Here is a 12977-nt window from a genome sequence, read left to right as displayed (position 1 = left end):
TATACTTTTGGTTCTAATAAGAAATTAATGGCATTTGCATAATTGTGTCAGACAAAGTGAAAATTAATCAAGCCTTGCTTTTTCCTACTTCAAAATAAACTATGTAATTGAGAAGTTATCTTTTTTCCTTTTCTTTTTCATCACAAAAGAGTAGAGGATATCTGTTAGACATATCTAAAATATCTAGTTTTTTACTTCATCTCTGAAATTGGTCCTTTAAATTTCACTTACTTATGTTTATGTTACTTTTTATTTTTAAAGAACCAGCACCGAGCAGTAGATCAAGTAATTAAAGCTGTAAGAAAAATCTGTAGTGCTTTAGATGGTGTAGAGACTCTTGCCATTACAGAATCAGTAAAGAAGCTAAAGAGAGCCGTTAATCTTCCAAGGAGTAAAACTGCTGATGTGAGTATTTTTAGTAAGTAGCATTTGTCACAATATGTACTTGAGTGAGCATCTGTCACTTAAACTGGGAGGTTTTGGCCTTCTGCTGGGCAAAATATTACCATTTTAACTTTGGCTTTTACTTTTGAATTGATTCAGTCACTTACTTGGTTAGGTGGGGATTCCTTGGTAAGGAGATAGGCTGCTTTATGAGAAATGACATTGAATTAGGTGAACCTTTTGTGTGTAGAGGAGGACCTCTGTCATAAATGAGTTGGTTGGGGGTTTAAAGGTAGAAACTAAGCTTGGAGCACCTGGAAGGTAGTAGCTATCACTTCGCCCTCTGCATAGAAATGTCTGATTGCCAGTGGGCAGAAATTCTGCTTTGGATCATACCCGCTCCCTATTGAAAAAAGACCAAGAGGCCTCAGAAGTAGTGACTTACTGCCTCAGAAGCAGCAAGGTTAGGAGCCTTCTCTTTATGTCATACTATTGCTTTTAATAAAAGCTCTCCCTTTTGGTTTTTCCATGGGGATTTAATTAACTCTGTTCATAGGAGGGTTTATATCTTTGATCGGAAGGATGAAAGAAGAGGTGGACCTCAACAGCCACCATAAATTTAAAAAATGGAAAAGCCATGTTGATGGTGTGTCCCTTGATATCCAAGAGATAACTCAGTCCATTCATTCTGAAAGAGATCCTATTCAGACGGTATATGGAGATTTGGGTTTCTTTATTTCTACTTTATTATTTTGTGCATCTTTTTAGATGTTAAAACATGAACTCACTTGGAGGTGTTTAACTACCATGGCTCTAATGTCTAAGGCTTCTATTTATTTTACCCATTTGCTGGATAAAGGAGCAGAGAGTAGGTGGGAGGGGAGCTCAATTTAAATAATTATAAAAGCTTTTTTGAGTCATCAAATGGTAATAAATGGAATTCTAGGTTTTTTTTCTTTAAGGATATTATGCTATTATAGAGCAACCAATGGAAAATAAAATACTATAATAGTATACTTACCACTTCTGGGCTTAATTAATATTAAGTAATTAAGTAAATATTAGTTACTTAATGGGTTTAACAAGGCAGACTGTTGTGTTTCTGATATTTTGTTGTAATTTTCACTTACTATGATTTTCTTGATACTAAAAATCATGTATTTATTTTGGGTTTTTCTCTTTCTTTTTGCATTCTTTATTGTATTGTTAGTTATAACTAACTGTATACAGACCCTTGGGAGGTTTCCCTTGGGAAGGGTTTCTTTGACATAGCATTTAATTGAATGTATTGAAGATAAAGGTAAACATTTTATATTATGTCATGGGCAATTTTCTGTCTAATATGTGTGTGTGTGTGTGTATGTGCAGATGACTTCATTGTCTGGAGGAGGAGACACTAGCAAGAGTTCAATTCGGGGTATGTGTTTAAATTATTTGAATTAGAGCAATTGTCATTACTTTTTCAGAGAATTATATTAATATTTTGCTTAAATCTAGGCTCACTGAATCCTGAAAATCCTGTTCAAGTAAGCATGGACCAATTAACTGCAGCAATTTATGATCTTCTCAGACTCCATGCAAATTCTGGTAGGAGTCCTGCAGACTGTGCCCAAAGTAACAGGAACATCAAAGAAGCATGGACTACAGCAGAACAGCTCCAGTTTACTATTTTTGCTGCACATGGAATTTCAAGTAACTGGGTATCAAAGTAAGTGTTTAAAAGAAAATATACACAGCTTTATCTAGAAGCTATTCTGATCTTATAAAATGTCAGCAACTATTGTTATTTTAGCATTTTAAATGATGATACAAGACTCAGCAGATTCTTTTGTGGTTTTCATAAAAATTATAGAGATGTTTGAAGCTATTACAGTAAAAAATACAACTCTTACATGCAAAAAGGACAGGAAAATATATGTTGAAACTTACCAGAGCAAATGTTAATTAGTAAGACAATTTAAGACTGCTGTTCTTTCTGCCTTTCCATTAGAACCAGGGTAATTTAAAACAGAGTGTAATGGGACTGGATTTCAAGACTTTTTTTTTTCCCTCTTTAGTAGTTTAAATTTACTGACTGGTAAGCTTTGAAGTCTACATATTTCTTCTATTGAAATTTTAAAACAGGCTTTCACTTTTTGATTTTGTCAATGCCATAAAGGCATTATAGCAAATTTTGCCAATTTTAATTTATTTGAAAATGACTAATATGAACTGAAAAGTCTGAAATGATATTTTTAGTGAAAGTAGTTTCATAATAGCTTAATGCTATGAAGTAAAGCCTATAGAAGAGGTACCAAAAATAAATTCTGCCTAAAGTGAGCTTTAGATTAAAAAATAACATAATGACTTAAAAGTGGTATTTTAACTCATTCAATAAATATTTACTGAGCACCATATATGGGCAGTGTTTTAGTACTGGGAATTATAAGGGAACAAAAAACCTCTGCCTTCCTAGAACTTGCATTTAAATGGGCAGTTCTGTTGTCTGAAGGTATTTCATTTTTAAAAATATTTGCAGGATTAATACCCTCCTCATCCTCCATATGCATCCACACACATACACACATGAAAATAAATTTAGGGACACTAGTGTGAAGAACAAATACCCAGTGGAAGACAACACAGAAAACAGTGCTAATTAAGATGGAAAGAAAGTTAATAAAGTGCTGAAGTAAATGAGGGCAAGTGGGATGAAGTTGAGAAAAGTAATCAGTTAGCTTAGGGGTATTTTGTGAACCAATGAAATTTGATTTGAAATATATTTAGAATAATAAATAGATTGTACATATGAACAAAATGGTTAATACATAAGCCTAGCAGTAAGTTAGAATATGAGTAGAATACAATTTTACTGAACCTAAGACTCCTGCCTTACAAGATTACCTGACTGTATCTAACTGCCTCTGTACTTGATAATAATTGTAGGCTAAGTCACTGCTGTCTAATGAGAGAATACAATAGCATCTGTCCCCATGGATGGAAGCCTCCCAATAGACTAGGAAGATTGGCTCAATGTAAGTTAGGTCCATACACTATTAATGTGCTCTATTTCAGTAGCTTAGCAAAGGAAAATGACACTGAGAGAAGGTATTGTTTGTCTTCTTTCTTCCTAGAATTTACCTAGAAATGGTTACATACATTATTCAGTGTCATTCAACTAAAATCTAAAGCTAGTAACTAACTGATCACAAAATTTAAATAAATTCTCTAGCTGGTGTCATTATGGCATCTCTTTAAGCTGGTACATAGGGACATATGTTCTTCTGTGTACCCCCTTTGCTATACCTCTTCTCTATTTTCATAGAATTTCCAATGGTTAAATTTGAGATGGATTTCTAAAAATTCAAATGAATAGTGACCATATTATTTCATAGATTAGTCATTTTGGGGGAAGAACTCCCTAACGTATTTATATTAGTTAACTAATTTGTATTATCAAGATAGAAATCAAATTAAACTATTTTTTCCCTCAGTTATGAAAAATACTACTTGATATGCTCCCTGTCTCACAATGGAAAGGATCTTTTTAAACCTATTCAATCAAAGAAGGTTGGCACTTATAAGAATTTCTTCTATCTTATTAAATGGGATGAACTGTAAGTGCAATTTCTGGCTTTTTATTCTTTCATTGTGCCGTGTCCTTTTTTCAATATATACATCCAAGCTTTAATTTTTATTACTGTTTTCATTGAAATTCATTAACTTCTTACTGATGTCTTAAGGTCTCTTCTAGATATGAAGAGTCTATAGAGTCTACCTATAGAGTCTGTTCTACAGAACAGACTGAAATTCTCTTTTAAAAATCTGAAATACTCTTTTAAACCTATGTATCATTAAATCGCAAAAACATGCTATTCTTTTTAGACATTATCAGGTTAAAATATAAATTTACATAAAATTCTAAAAAGATGGTGTTTTATAACATTGCTTACTTTAGTATTTATTCTGTAATACTATATAACAATCCTGGCCCTTGATTACTAGATAACAAAAAAAAACTGTCTTAAATCTATGTAGAAGATATGTTATATTAATAATTTTAAAATACTGTTTTTAAACTCAGGGAATTCTCATTATTTAGGCAGATAGGCAGTTGAACTTCTGGTATTTGTTCCACATGTATTAAATGGTTTCCTATTTTTCTCTCTTTCTTAAATTGCAAAATAATATGTGTGAAAGCAGTCAAATAACACAAAAATGCATATGGGGTAAAAAGGTCACTCTGTTTTCAACACTTAGTATCTCAAGAGTGACCACCATCAACCTCATGTTTTAATTCTTTCAGACTTTGAAAAACAATGCACTGGTAAACATAAATGCCCACTTACATCCCCAAACAGAAATGCTCATAAACATTCATCTAGTTTTTTCAAGAAGAAATAAAAATGACTACCATTATTTTGCCTGGAAATTAATGGTACAAATCTTATGTAAAGGTGCTTTTAAGTTTTTAAAGAAGGAAATGTTATATTTTGAAAGTTTAGATTGTTTAGATTTAGATTATTTAGTTTAGATTTAGATTTAGATAAAATTTGTTTAAGATTTTTAACAGTACAAATTAGCCCAGCTTACTATTTAGCTAAAGTTTACTTGAGATTAAAGATTACTTGATAAATCAAATAAAATACCTAAAATTTTCAGTCTCATTAAAGGGTTAAACTTCACATTCAATCTAACTTGCTCTTTCTATTAATACATTTTTTCCTCCATAGAATTATTTTTCCCATCCAGATATCACAATTACCATTAGAATCACTTCTTCACCTTACTCTTGTTGGAATTTTAAATCAGAGCAGTGGAAGTTCCCCTGATTGTAATAAGCAGCGAAAGGGGCCAGAAGCTTTGGGCAAAGTTTCTTTACCTCTTTTTGACTTTAAACGGTAAGTATTACTGAATTGTGACAGTGAGTTACTGTGGACACATCTGCACATCAGAATTGGCTGGAAGAGAAGGGACTGCGGGGAGCAACAATGACATACATGAGCAAATGAGCTGTCTCAGTTTTTCCAATGTGATAAAAGGCCAGTTCAGAGACACAGATAAGAGGAAATCAGACAAAGCTATTGTGCTTTAAGTCTGAACATACCTGAATGGGTATGCAGAGGATGTTTGCCAATGACTCTTTTTTTTTTTTTTTTTTTTTTTTTTTGAGACAGAATCTCGCTCTGTTGCCCGGGCTAGAGTGCCATGGCGTCAGCCTAGCTCACAGCAACCTCAAACTCCTGGTCTCAAGCGATCCTCCTGCCTCAGCCTCCCAAGTAACTGGGACTACAGGCGCGCACCACCACGCCCAGCTAATTTTTTCTATTTTTAGTTGTCTGGCTAATTTCTTTCTATTATTAGTAGAGACAGGGTCTCGCTCTTATAGAGGCCAGACTCGAACTCCTGACCTCAAGTGATCCTCCTGCCTCAGCCTCCCAGAGTGCTAGGATTACAGGCATGAGCCACCATACCTGGCCTGCCAATGACTTTTTAACTGCCATTTTTATAAAGTACAGTATTATTCTCATAATTCATTGTCTTGTAAATTCCCTTGATATTAATAAAAGAACTTCATTTTTACTCTTTTCATCTCTTTCTTACTCTTCTCCAGTTCAGAGAATCTACAGCTGCACATTATTCCCTTTCTTAATTCTCTTTTCCTTACTAATCTGTCCCTTACTACCACGAGCCCCTGGTCTTTAATCCCCAAAGGTCCCATATATGTTCAGAAACCTATTGAGGGACTCTTTCCCTTATCCTTGGGAGTAAAGGAATTCCTTTTGAGCTTTGTGTCAATTAATAGCTAATGGGATGGTGAGATCTATCTGGCCTTTCAGCTGAGTATTTTAATTATGTTCTAAGTAATAATAGGTTTCATGAGATGATCAAAGTTCTTCCTAAAGGGAAAAGAAAATTGAAGAAGTTTGGGATATGTTATATTCAGCACATGGGAACATTCTGGTGATAGATAATGCACATTAGCATATTAAAGCATCTGTAAAGTTTTATAGTCAAGAAGTCTATTTATGTTTTATGACATATTTACTGTAATAACAAACACATGTAGCACTTACTATATACGAGGTATTAGTATGAGTGCTGTACACATATCCTGTTTTCCTCACAACTGCCTTGTGAAGTAGGTGTTGTTATTATCCCTTTTTATAGAGGGAGAAATCAAAGAACAGAGGTTAAGTGACTTTCTCCAGGGTACTTACCTAATAAGTGGTGGAATTTGGATTTGAACCAGGTCTGGCTACAGGTTCTGTGTTCTTAACTATTATCCTATATTGACATTCTCAAACTTATCTGATAATATGACACTCTTTTGTTGTTCTAGAATATATCTTTTGAAACACTGTGTTCTAGGGGACAGTTTGGGAAATGATTTAATAATGGATCTATTTAACCTAAGATAAAACAATTAAGGCTGGGCACCTTGGCTCACGCCTGTAATCTTAGCACTCTGGGAAGTCAAGGTGGAAGGATCAGTTGAGGTCAGGAGTTTGAGACCAGCCTGAACAAGAGTGAGACTGCATCTCTACAAATAATAGAAAAATCAACTGGGTGTGGTGGCACCCAGCTATAGTCCCAGCTACTCAGGAGGCTGAGGCAGGAGAATCACTTAAACCCAGGAGTTTGAGGTTGCCATGAGCTATGATGATGCCACTGCACTCTAGCCAGGGTGACAGAGCGAGAGTCTGTCTCACAAAAAGAAAAAAAAGATAAAGCAAATATTAAGAATGAAAAAATTCAGACCAGGCTTGATGACTCATGCCTGTAATCCTAGCACTCTGGAGATTGAGGTTGAGAGGATTGCTTGAGCTCAGGAGTTCAAGAACAGCCTGAGCAAGAGCAAGATCCCGTCTGTACAAAAAATAGAAAAACTAGTGAGGTGTGGTGGTACACGTATGCCTGTAGTCCCAGCTACTTGGGAGGCTGAGGCATGAAGATCGTTTGAGCTTAGGGGTTTGAGGTTGCAGTGAGCTACAGTGATGCCACTGCACTCTACCGGGGTGACAGAGTGAGACTCTTGTCTCAAAAAAAAAAAAAAAAAACAAAACCTAATAAATAATAAAAATAAAGCTGAAGTATAGTTTTGGAAAGGATATTTGGTGTTTGAATAAAATGAACAAAGATTTGACAAAGTTTATAGGTTCCTGCTTTTTTATATCTTATTTCTTAGAAATTTCTTCTATGTAAAGATATATCAATATCTTTGAATAAATATTTTCATTTAAGTATAATAGAATAAATGTTTTCATTCATAGTTTAGGGCAAGGTTTAGCAAACTTGAGCCCACTACCTATTTTTATAAATATAGTTTGTTAGAATGTAGCACATATATTTGTTTATGTATTGTTCATGGCTGCTTTGCACTGTAATAGCAGTTGAATCTCTGCAACACAGACTGTATGGCCCACAAAGCCAAAAATACTTACTGTGCCGCTTTACAGAAAAGGCTCGCTAACCCCTGATTGAGGGCACAGATGTAACTTCTCATCTCAAATGATTAGTGCTTTGCCACAAAATAGGTAGCATTTTTCTTGGCATGTATTTTGGTTCTGATGGTAAAAGTCAGAAAGCAGTTCTGTTTCCCCCTTGAGATGTGTTTTTTTGTAGAAACTCTTCAAAGACTGTCCTTCACCTTCCTATTTATAGAAGTTGTTTTCTGAGTCTTTATCATTCTTATGTTCTGTCCTCACCACCACTCCTCTCAAGATAACATTCTTTCATTCTCCCTCTTTGTTCCCACCCCACACTTCAGATACATTTACCTAAAATCTCATTACAATTTGGGAAGTGACTCCTTCTGATGTGTTCTTAAATGTGTGGAATACTAACATTTCAAATTCATTACTATGGGTTGTAAATTTTGAATTTTTAAAATGAAAATCAAAGTATTCTTTTTACATTCATGAAGGTTTTTAACATGTGGAACTAAACTTCTATACCTTTGGACTTCATCACCTACAAATTCTATTCCTGGAACAGTCCCCAAAAAAGGATACGTCATGGAAAGAATAGTGCTGCAGGTAATGATATTTCTTGACACATGGAGAGGTTTAAATTTAAATTTCTTTATAAAGAGTGTGTGTGTATACCATGATTTGTGGTTTTCTTAAAGAAACCTAATTGACCTTGTTTTAATCTCAGGATCTATCTTATATTTAAATATTAATATTTCTGAGAAGCAATAAAACATGCACTGTACCCATCCCAAAAATATATATATGTGCTATTTAGAATTACCAGCAACGGTAATCACCTTCAACAAAAAGACAAGAAGCATTACTTTAATATTCAATCTAAATTCCACCCTGATTGCTTAGAAAAATCAGTTTTCTTAAAGAAGTTAATGTGTCATTCATTTGATCAACTTCTGTTAAATTTTTAAGGTTGATTTTCCTTCTCCTACATTTGATATTATTTATACAACTCCTCAATTTGACAGAAGCATTATACAGCAGCACAACTTAGAAACACTGGAGAATGATACAAAGGGGAAACTTCTTGATATTCTTCACAGGGATTCATCACTTGGGTATGCTGTTTATTCTGTTTTGCCTGGGTATCTCCTACAATGGACAGCTCAAGTTAAAGATTTATATTAAATGCCCTGATTTAGTTCAGGATTTATCAGCACTCTTGGTGTGGAAAGTTTTCTAATTTAACTTATTTAATTGTATAAAAGACTAAATGATTTCATAAAAGTTTAGAAAATTGTACAAGTCAAACTTTTTACTTGATCAAAAGGCATACAACAGACTGAGAATGATATTTGGAATAAATATCAATAAATTTTTTTAATCTATAAAGAATGTTTTCATAGTAATAAGATTAAGATCAACTATTCAGAGGTAAAGGAGACAAAGTATGAACAGGCAAGCCTATAAAGGTTGCAATGTGTATATTCTGTGATCCACCCATGGCCCTTCCAGTAACATATAGTAGTGAAAACCCTTTTATATTTTCTTATGTAGACAGGAATGTTTATTGAAGTATTTATTTGGATTACTGAAAAACTAATTGGAAATGTCCATCACTAGGACATTTATGGCACATTCATCCAATGGAGAACTAAGCAGCCATTAAGAATGAGGTTAGCTAGGCTCGGTGCCTGACCTTGTAATCCCAGCAATTCAGGAGGCTTAGACAAGAGGATTGCTTGAGGCCAGAAGTTCAAGCCATCCTGGGCAATGTTGTGAGACCCCCGTCTCTAAAAAAAATTTTTTTTAAAGTTATCCTGGCATGATAGTATGCACCTGTGGTCCCAGCTACTTGGGAGGCTGAGGCAAGAGGATCACTTGAGCCCAGGAGTTGAAGGCTGCAGTGAGCTATGATCGTTCCACTGCCCTCCAGCCTGGGCAACAAAGTGAGACCTTGGTCTAAAAAATAAATAAAAAGAATGAAGTTATAGCTATATGCACTAATATGTAAGATATGTTAAATGAAGAAAACAAGGAGCAGAATAGCGTATATAGTTTATTACCGTGAGGGAACATAAAAGAAAAAAAGGAATCTGCATACACCCACACGTATCCTTCTGTATGAATAGACTATCTCTGGAAGAGTACACAAGCTTAGGCGGTTGCTTCTGGGGAGGAGAATTGGAAAGAGAAAGACTTCACTATGCACGTTTTGCAGTATTTGAATTTTTTTAGTATACCACATGAAATGAATATATTTCAGTGGCTGGTTTTTTTTTTTTTGAGACAAGGTCTTGTACTGTTGCCCAGGTTGGAGTGTAGTATCACTGTCATAGCTTACTGCAACCTCGAATTCCTGAGCACAGGTGATCCTCCTGCCTGAGCCTCCTGAGTAGTTGGGACTACAGGTGTATACTACCATACCCGGCTAATTTTTACATTTTTTGTAGAGACAGGGTCTTGCTATGTTGCCCAGGCTGGTCTTGAACTTCTGGTCTCAAACGATCTGCTTTGGCCTGCCAAAGTTGCTGGGGTTACAGGTGTGAGCCATTGAGTCTGGCTTTGGTGCATTTATTATATATATATAAATGGATAGTAAAATAGTGAAATGTTTCATTCAAATAAACATTTGTCATTAAGCTTAAAACAAATAGAATTGGAATCTTCAAAATGAGTCCTTTTCATTTTGAATATTCCTGAATCAAACTGTATAATCATCTTCTAAAATTTTATAGTTGCATTTGTTTTTTGTATGGCATTTGATTTTACTTGTGTGAAGTGGATAAAAATCCTTGCTGTCTGTTAGGATGGGATCTGGTTTTTCAGCTCTAATTTCTAGTGCCTGGCATCTGGTTAGAGTTCAGTAAATTTCTGTTGTGCTGAATTATCCTTCATTTTCCTAACTAAGGCTCTTTTATCAAAGCAGAATGATTTTTTTTTCATCCCTAAATTAAGGTAAATTAGTGGTGTTTGCTATATATTGCATTTTTCTGTTCCAAATTAGTATTAATGATTCTACCAAGAAGTGGCTTACCTAAATGAATACATTTCTTCTTTGTGTTTTTAATCATTGAGATAAAATGATGTCATTTTGATGTCACTGAGAAGTAATTTAATTCTATTACATATGCAGACTTTCTAAAGAAGATAAAGCTTTTTTGTGGGAGAAACGTTATTATTGCTTCAAATACCCAAATTGTCTTCCTAAAATACTAGCAAGTGCCCCAAACTGGAAATGGGTTAATCTTGCCAAAACTTACTCATTGCTTCACCAGTGGCCTCCATTGGACCCACTGACTGCATTGGAACTTCTTGATTCAAAGTAAGTCAAATACATCTATTTGCTCTGTTTTATTGTCAGTTTTTCCAGTAAGGTATTATGTTGCAGGAGTATTTCCCTTTCTTTAACCTGAAAGCAATTCAGTACAATATAAATGTATGTTTATACCAACATATTCTTTGTGTTGGGGTTATCCAAAAAGCATTTCATGTCATTTAAAACTAATCCAAAGAAAAGGTTATGTTGTATATTTTGAAATATTTATTATATTTTTATGATAGGGATGAAAATTAATTTTTATAAACTTAAGATTTCTAAATAGTCCCAAAATTGAGTCTATATAGCACAGTAAGATTTTCTTCCTAAAAATGAAGTAACACATTGTTTTGAATAAAGAACTATTTAAGTATTCTTTGTCAGGAACAGATTGAGATTGTGTTTTCAAGAAATACAGCTTCATTAGAAAGAAATCCACTTCTTTCTAGATTTGCTGATCAGGAGGTGAGATCTCTAGCTGTGACCTGGATCGAGGCCATTACTGATGATGAGCTAACAGATCTTCTTCCACAGTTTGTACAGGTGAGTTTTTTGCTAAGTCATCTTCCTTTTCACTTTCCCCACAGTTTTGAGGGGAACTTGCTGAAGAGAACCCTCTTCTGTTTTGATTAAAAGTAGTTTGGTAGTGTGGGAACATTGAGGGGTATTGCATGTGGATTTTGTGTGAATTTTTTCCCACTATTATCATCTACCCCACTTGTGTATTGTATATAGGTACCTGGATTTTCAGTTCTCAGGCTTTTTAGAGTCTCAGAACAAACCAGACTTGAGCTTTTCCTTGATTTTTTTCTTTACTGGTCAGTTAAACATAGCTAGTGAATGTTATCCCTAAGTCTATACTTTTGTACTTGGTTTCATTAATTTGGCCTAAGTTAATTCATCTGTTTCATTTTTATAAGTATCATCTTTCATCAATAAGAGTAATACTTTGTATAGTTTCTCTTTTCATATTTTTATCTGAACAATTCACTATAGGTGTTACCACTAGTAATTCTTATTTTCTTTTACACATAGGCTTTGAAATATGAAATTTACTTGAATAGTTCATTAGTGCGCTTCCTTCTGTCCAGAGCATTGGGAAATATCCAGATAGCACACAATTTATATTGGTAAGATTTAAATTTTATTTACAATTCTTATTTCCATTCCTAGAATTTCCAGAGATGGCATACTCTGTAAGTGTAAATGATATGCCAGGACTACTTACTGTGGATACCAAATGTTTTATTGAAGGCATTATTTTAAGGAAGCTGAAGTTTTATGTCCTTAGAAATAAAACCACAAATAACAAAACCTTCTATTTAAAATACATGGCATGTTATATAGCTCTACAATAATGAATACGTTTTTTAGATAGCTTAAAATAAATTCTTGCATATCAAAAATTGAACTTGTTAAATTGATTTTTGGGGGAGTTTCATCAAGTTCTCAGAAGTGGCTGACGTAAATATTTTGCTGTATTAGGCTTCTTAAGGATGCCCTGCATGACGCACAATTTGGTACCCGGTATGAACATGTTTTGGGTGCTCTCCTCTCAGTAGGAGGAAAAGGACTCAGAGAAGAACTTTTAAAGCAGACGAAACTCGTACAGCTTTTAGGAGGAGTAGCAGAAAAAGTAAGGCAGGCTAGTGGATCAGCCAGACAGGTATGTATCCATAAAAGGGAACATTAATGTTTTGATATTAAAGGTGCTGACACAGTAAGTTGTTATTCTTATCAGTAGACTCCCAATAGAACTCTAACTACACTGTACTATGCTATTTAGGGTGGATAAATACAAAAGTTATTTAAAATATATAGGAAAATATTTCACAAACTAACTGAGAAGATTGATGCTTTTTCAT

The 12977-nt window shown here is 34.3% G+C and overlaps 1 protein-coding gene across 2 annotated transcripts in view; it reads left to right on the top strand.

Moving 5' to 3' along the window:
- PIK3C2A (phosphatidylinositol-4-phosphate 3-kinase catalytic subunit type 2 alpha) overlaps positions 1 to 12977 on the top strand; it is a 94400-nt gene that overhangs the window by 56086 nt on the left and 25337 nt on the right. The window contains exons 9-19 of one of the 2 annotated variants that reach the window (XM_069471186.1): positions 262 to 405; positions 1753 to 1801; positions 1882 to 2092; positions 3858 to 3980; positions 5097 to 5264; positions 8291 to 8402; positions 8766 to 8911; positions 10930 to 11118; positions 11562 to 11655; positions 12148 to 12242; positions 12598 to 12778. In XM_069471186.1, coding sequence (XP_069327287.1) covers positions 262 to 405; positions 1753 to 1801; positions 1882 to 2092; positions 3858 to 3980; positions 5097 to 5264; positions 8291 to 8402; positions 8766 to 8911; positions 10930 to 11118; positions 11562 to 11655; positions 12148 to 12242; positions 12598 to 12778 — 1512 coding nt within the window. The remainder of the gene's footprint in view (positions 1 to 261; positions 406 to 1752; positions 1802 to 1881; positions 2093 to 3857; positions 3981 to 5096; positions 5265 to 8290; positions 8403 to 8765; positions 8912 to 10929; positions 11119 to 11561; positions 11656 to 12147; positions 12243 to 12597; positions 12779 to 12977) is intronic. The other variant, XM_069471185.1, reaches the window with a different exon arrangement.

The sequence above is a fragment of the Eulemur rufifrons genome, chromosome 6 (assembly GCF_041146395.1).
Source record: "Eulemur rufifrons isolate Redbay chromosome 6, OSU_ERuf_1, whole genome shotgun sequence".
Lineage (NCBI taxonomy): Eukaryota > Metazoa > Chordata > Mammalia > Primates > Lemuridae > Eulemur > Eulemur rufifrons.
Note: the sequence above shows the minus strand (reverse complement) of the source record. Positions and strands in the feature narration are given on the sequence as shown.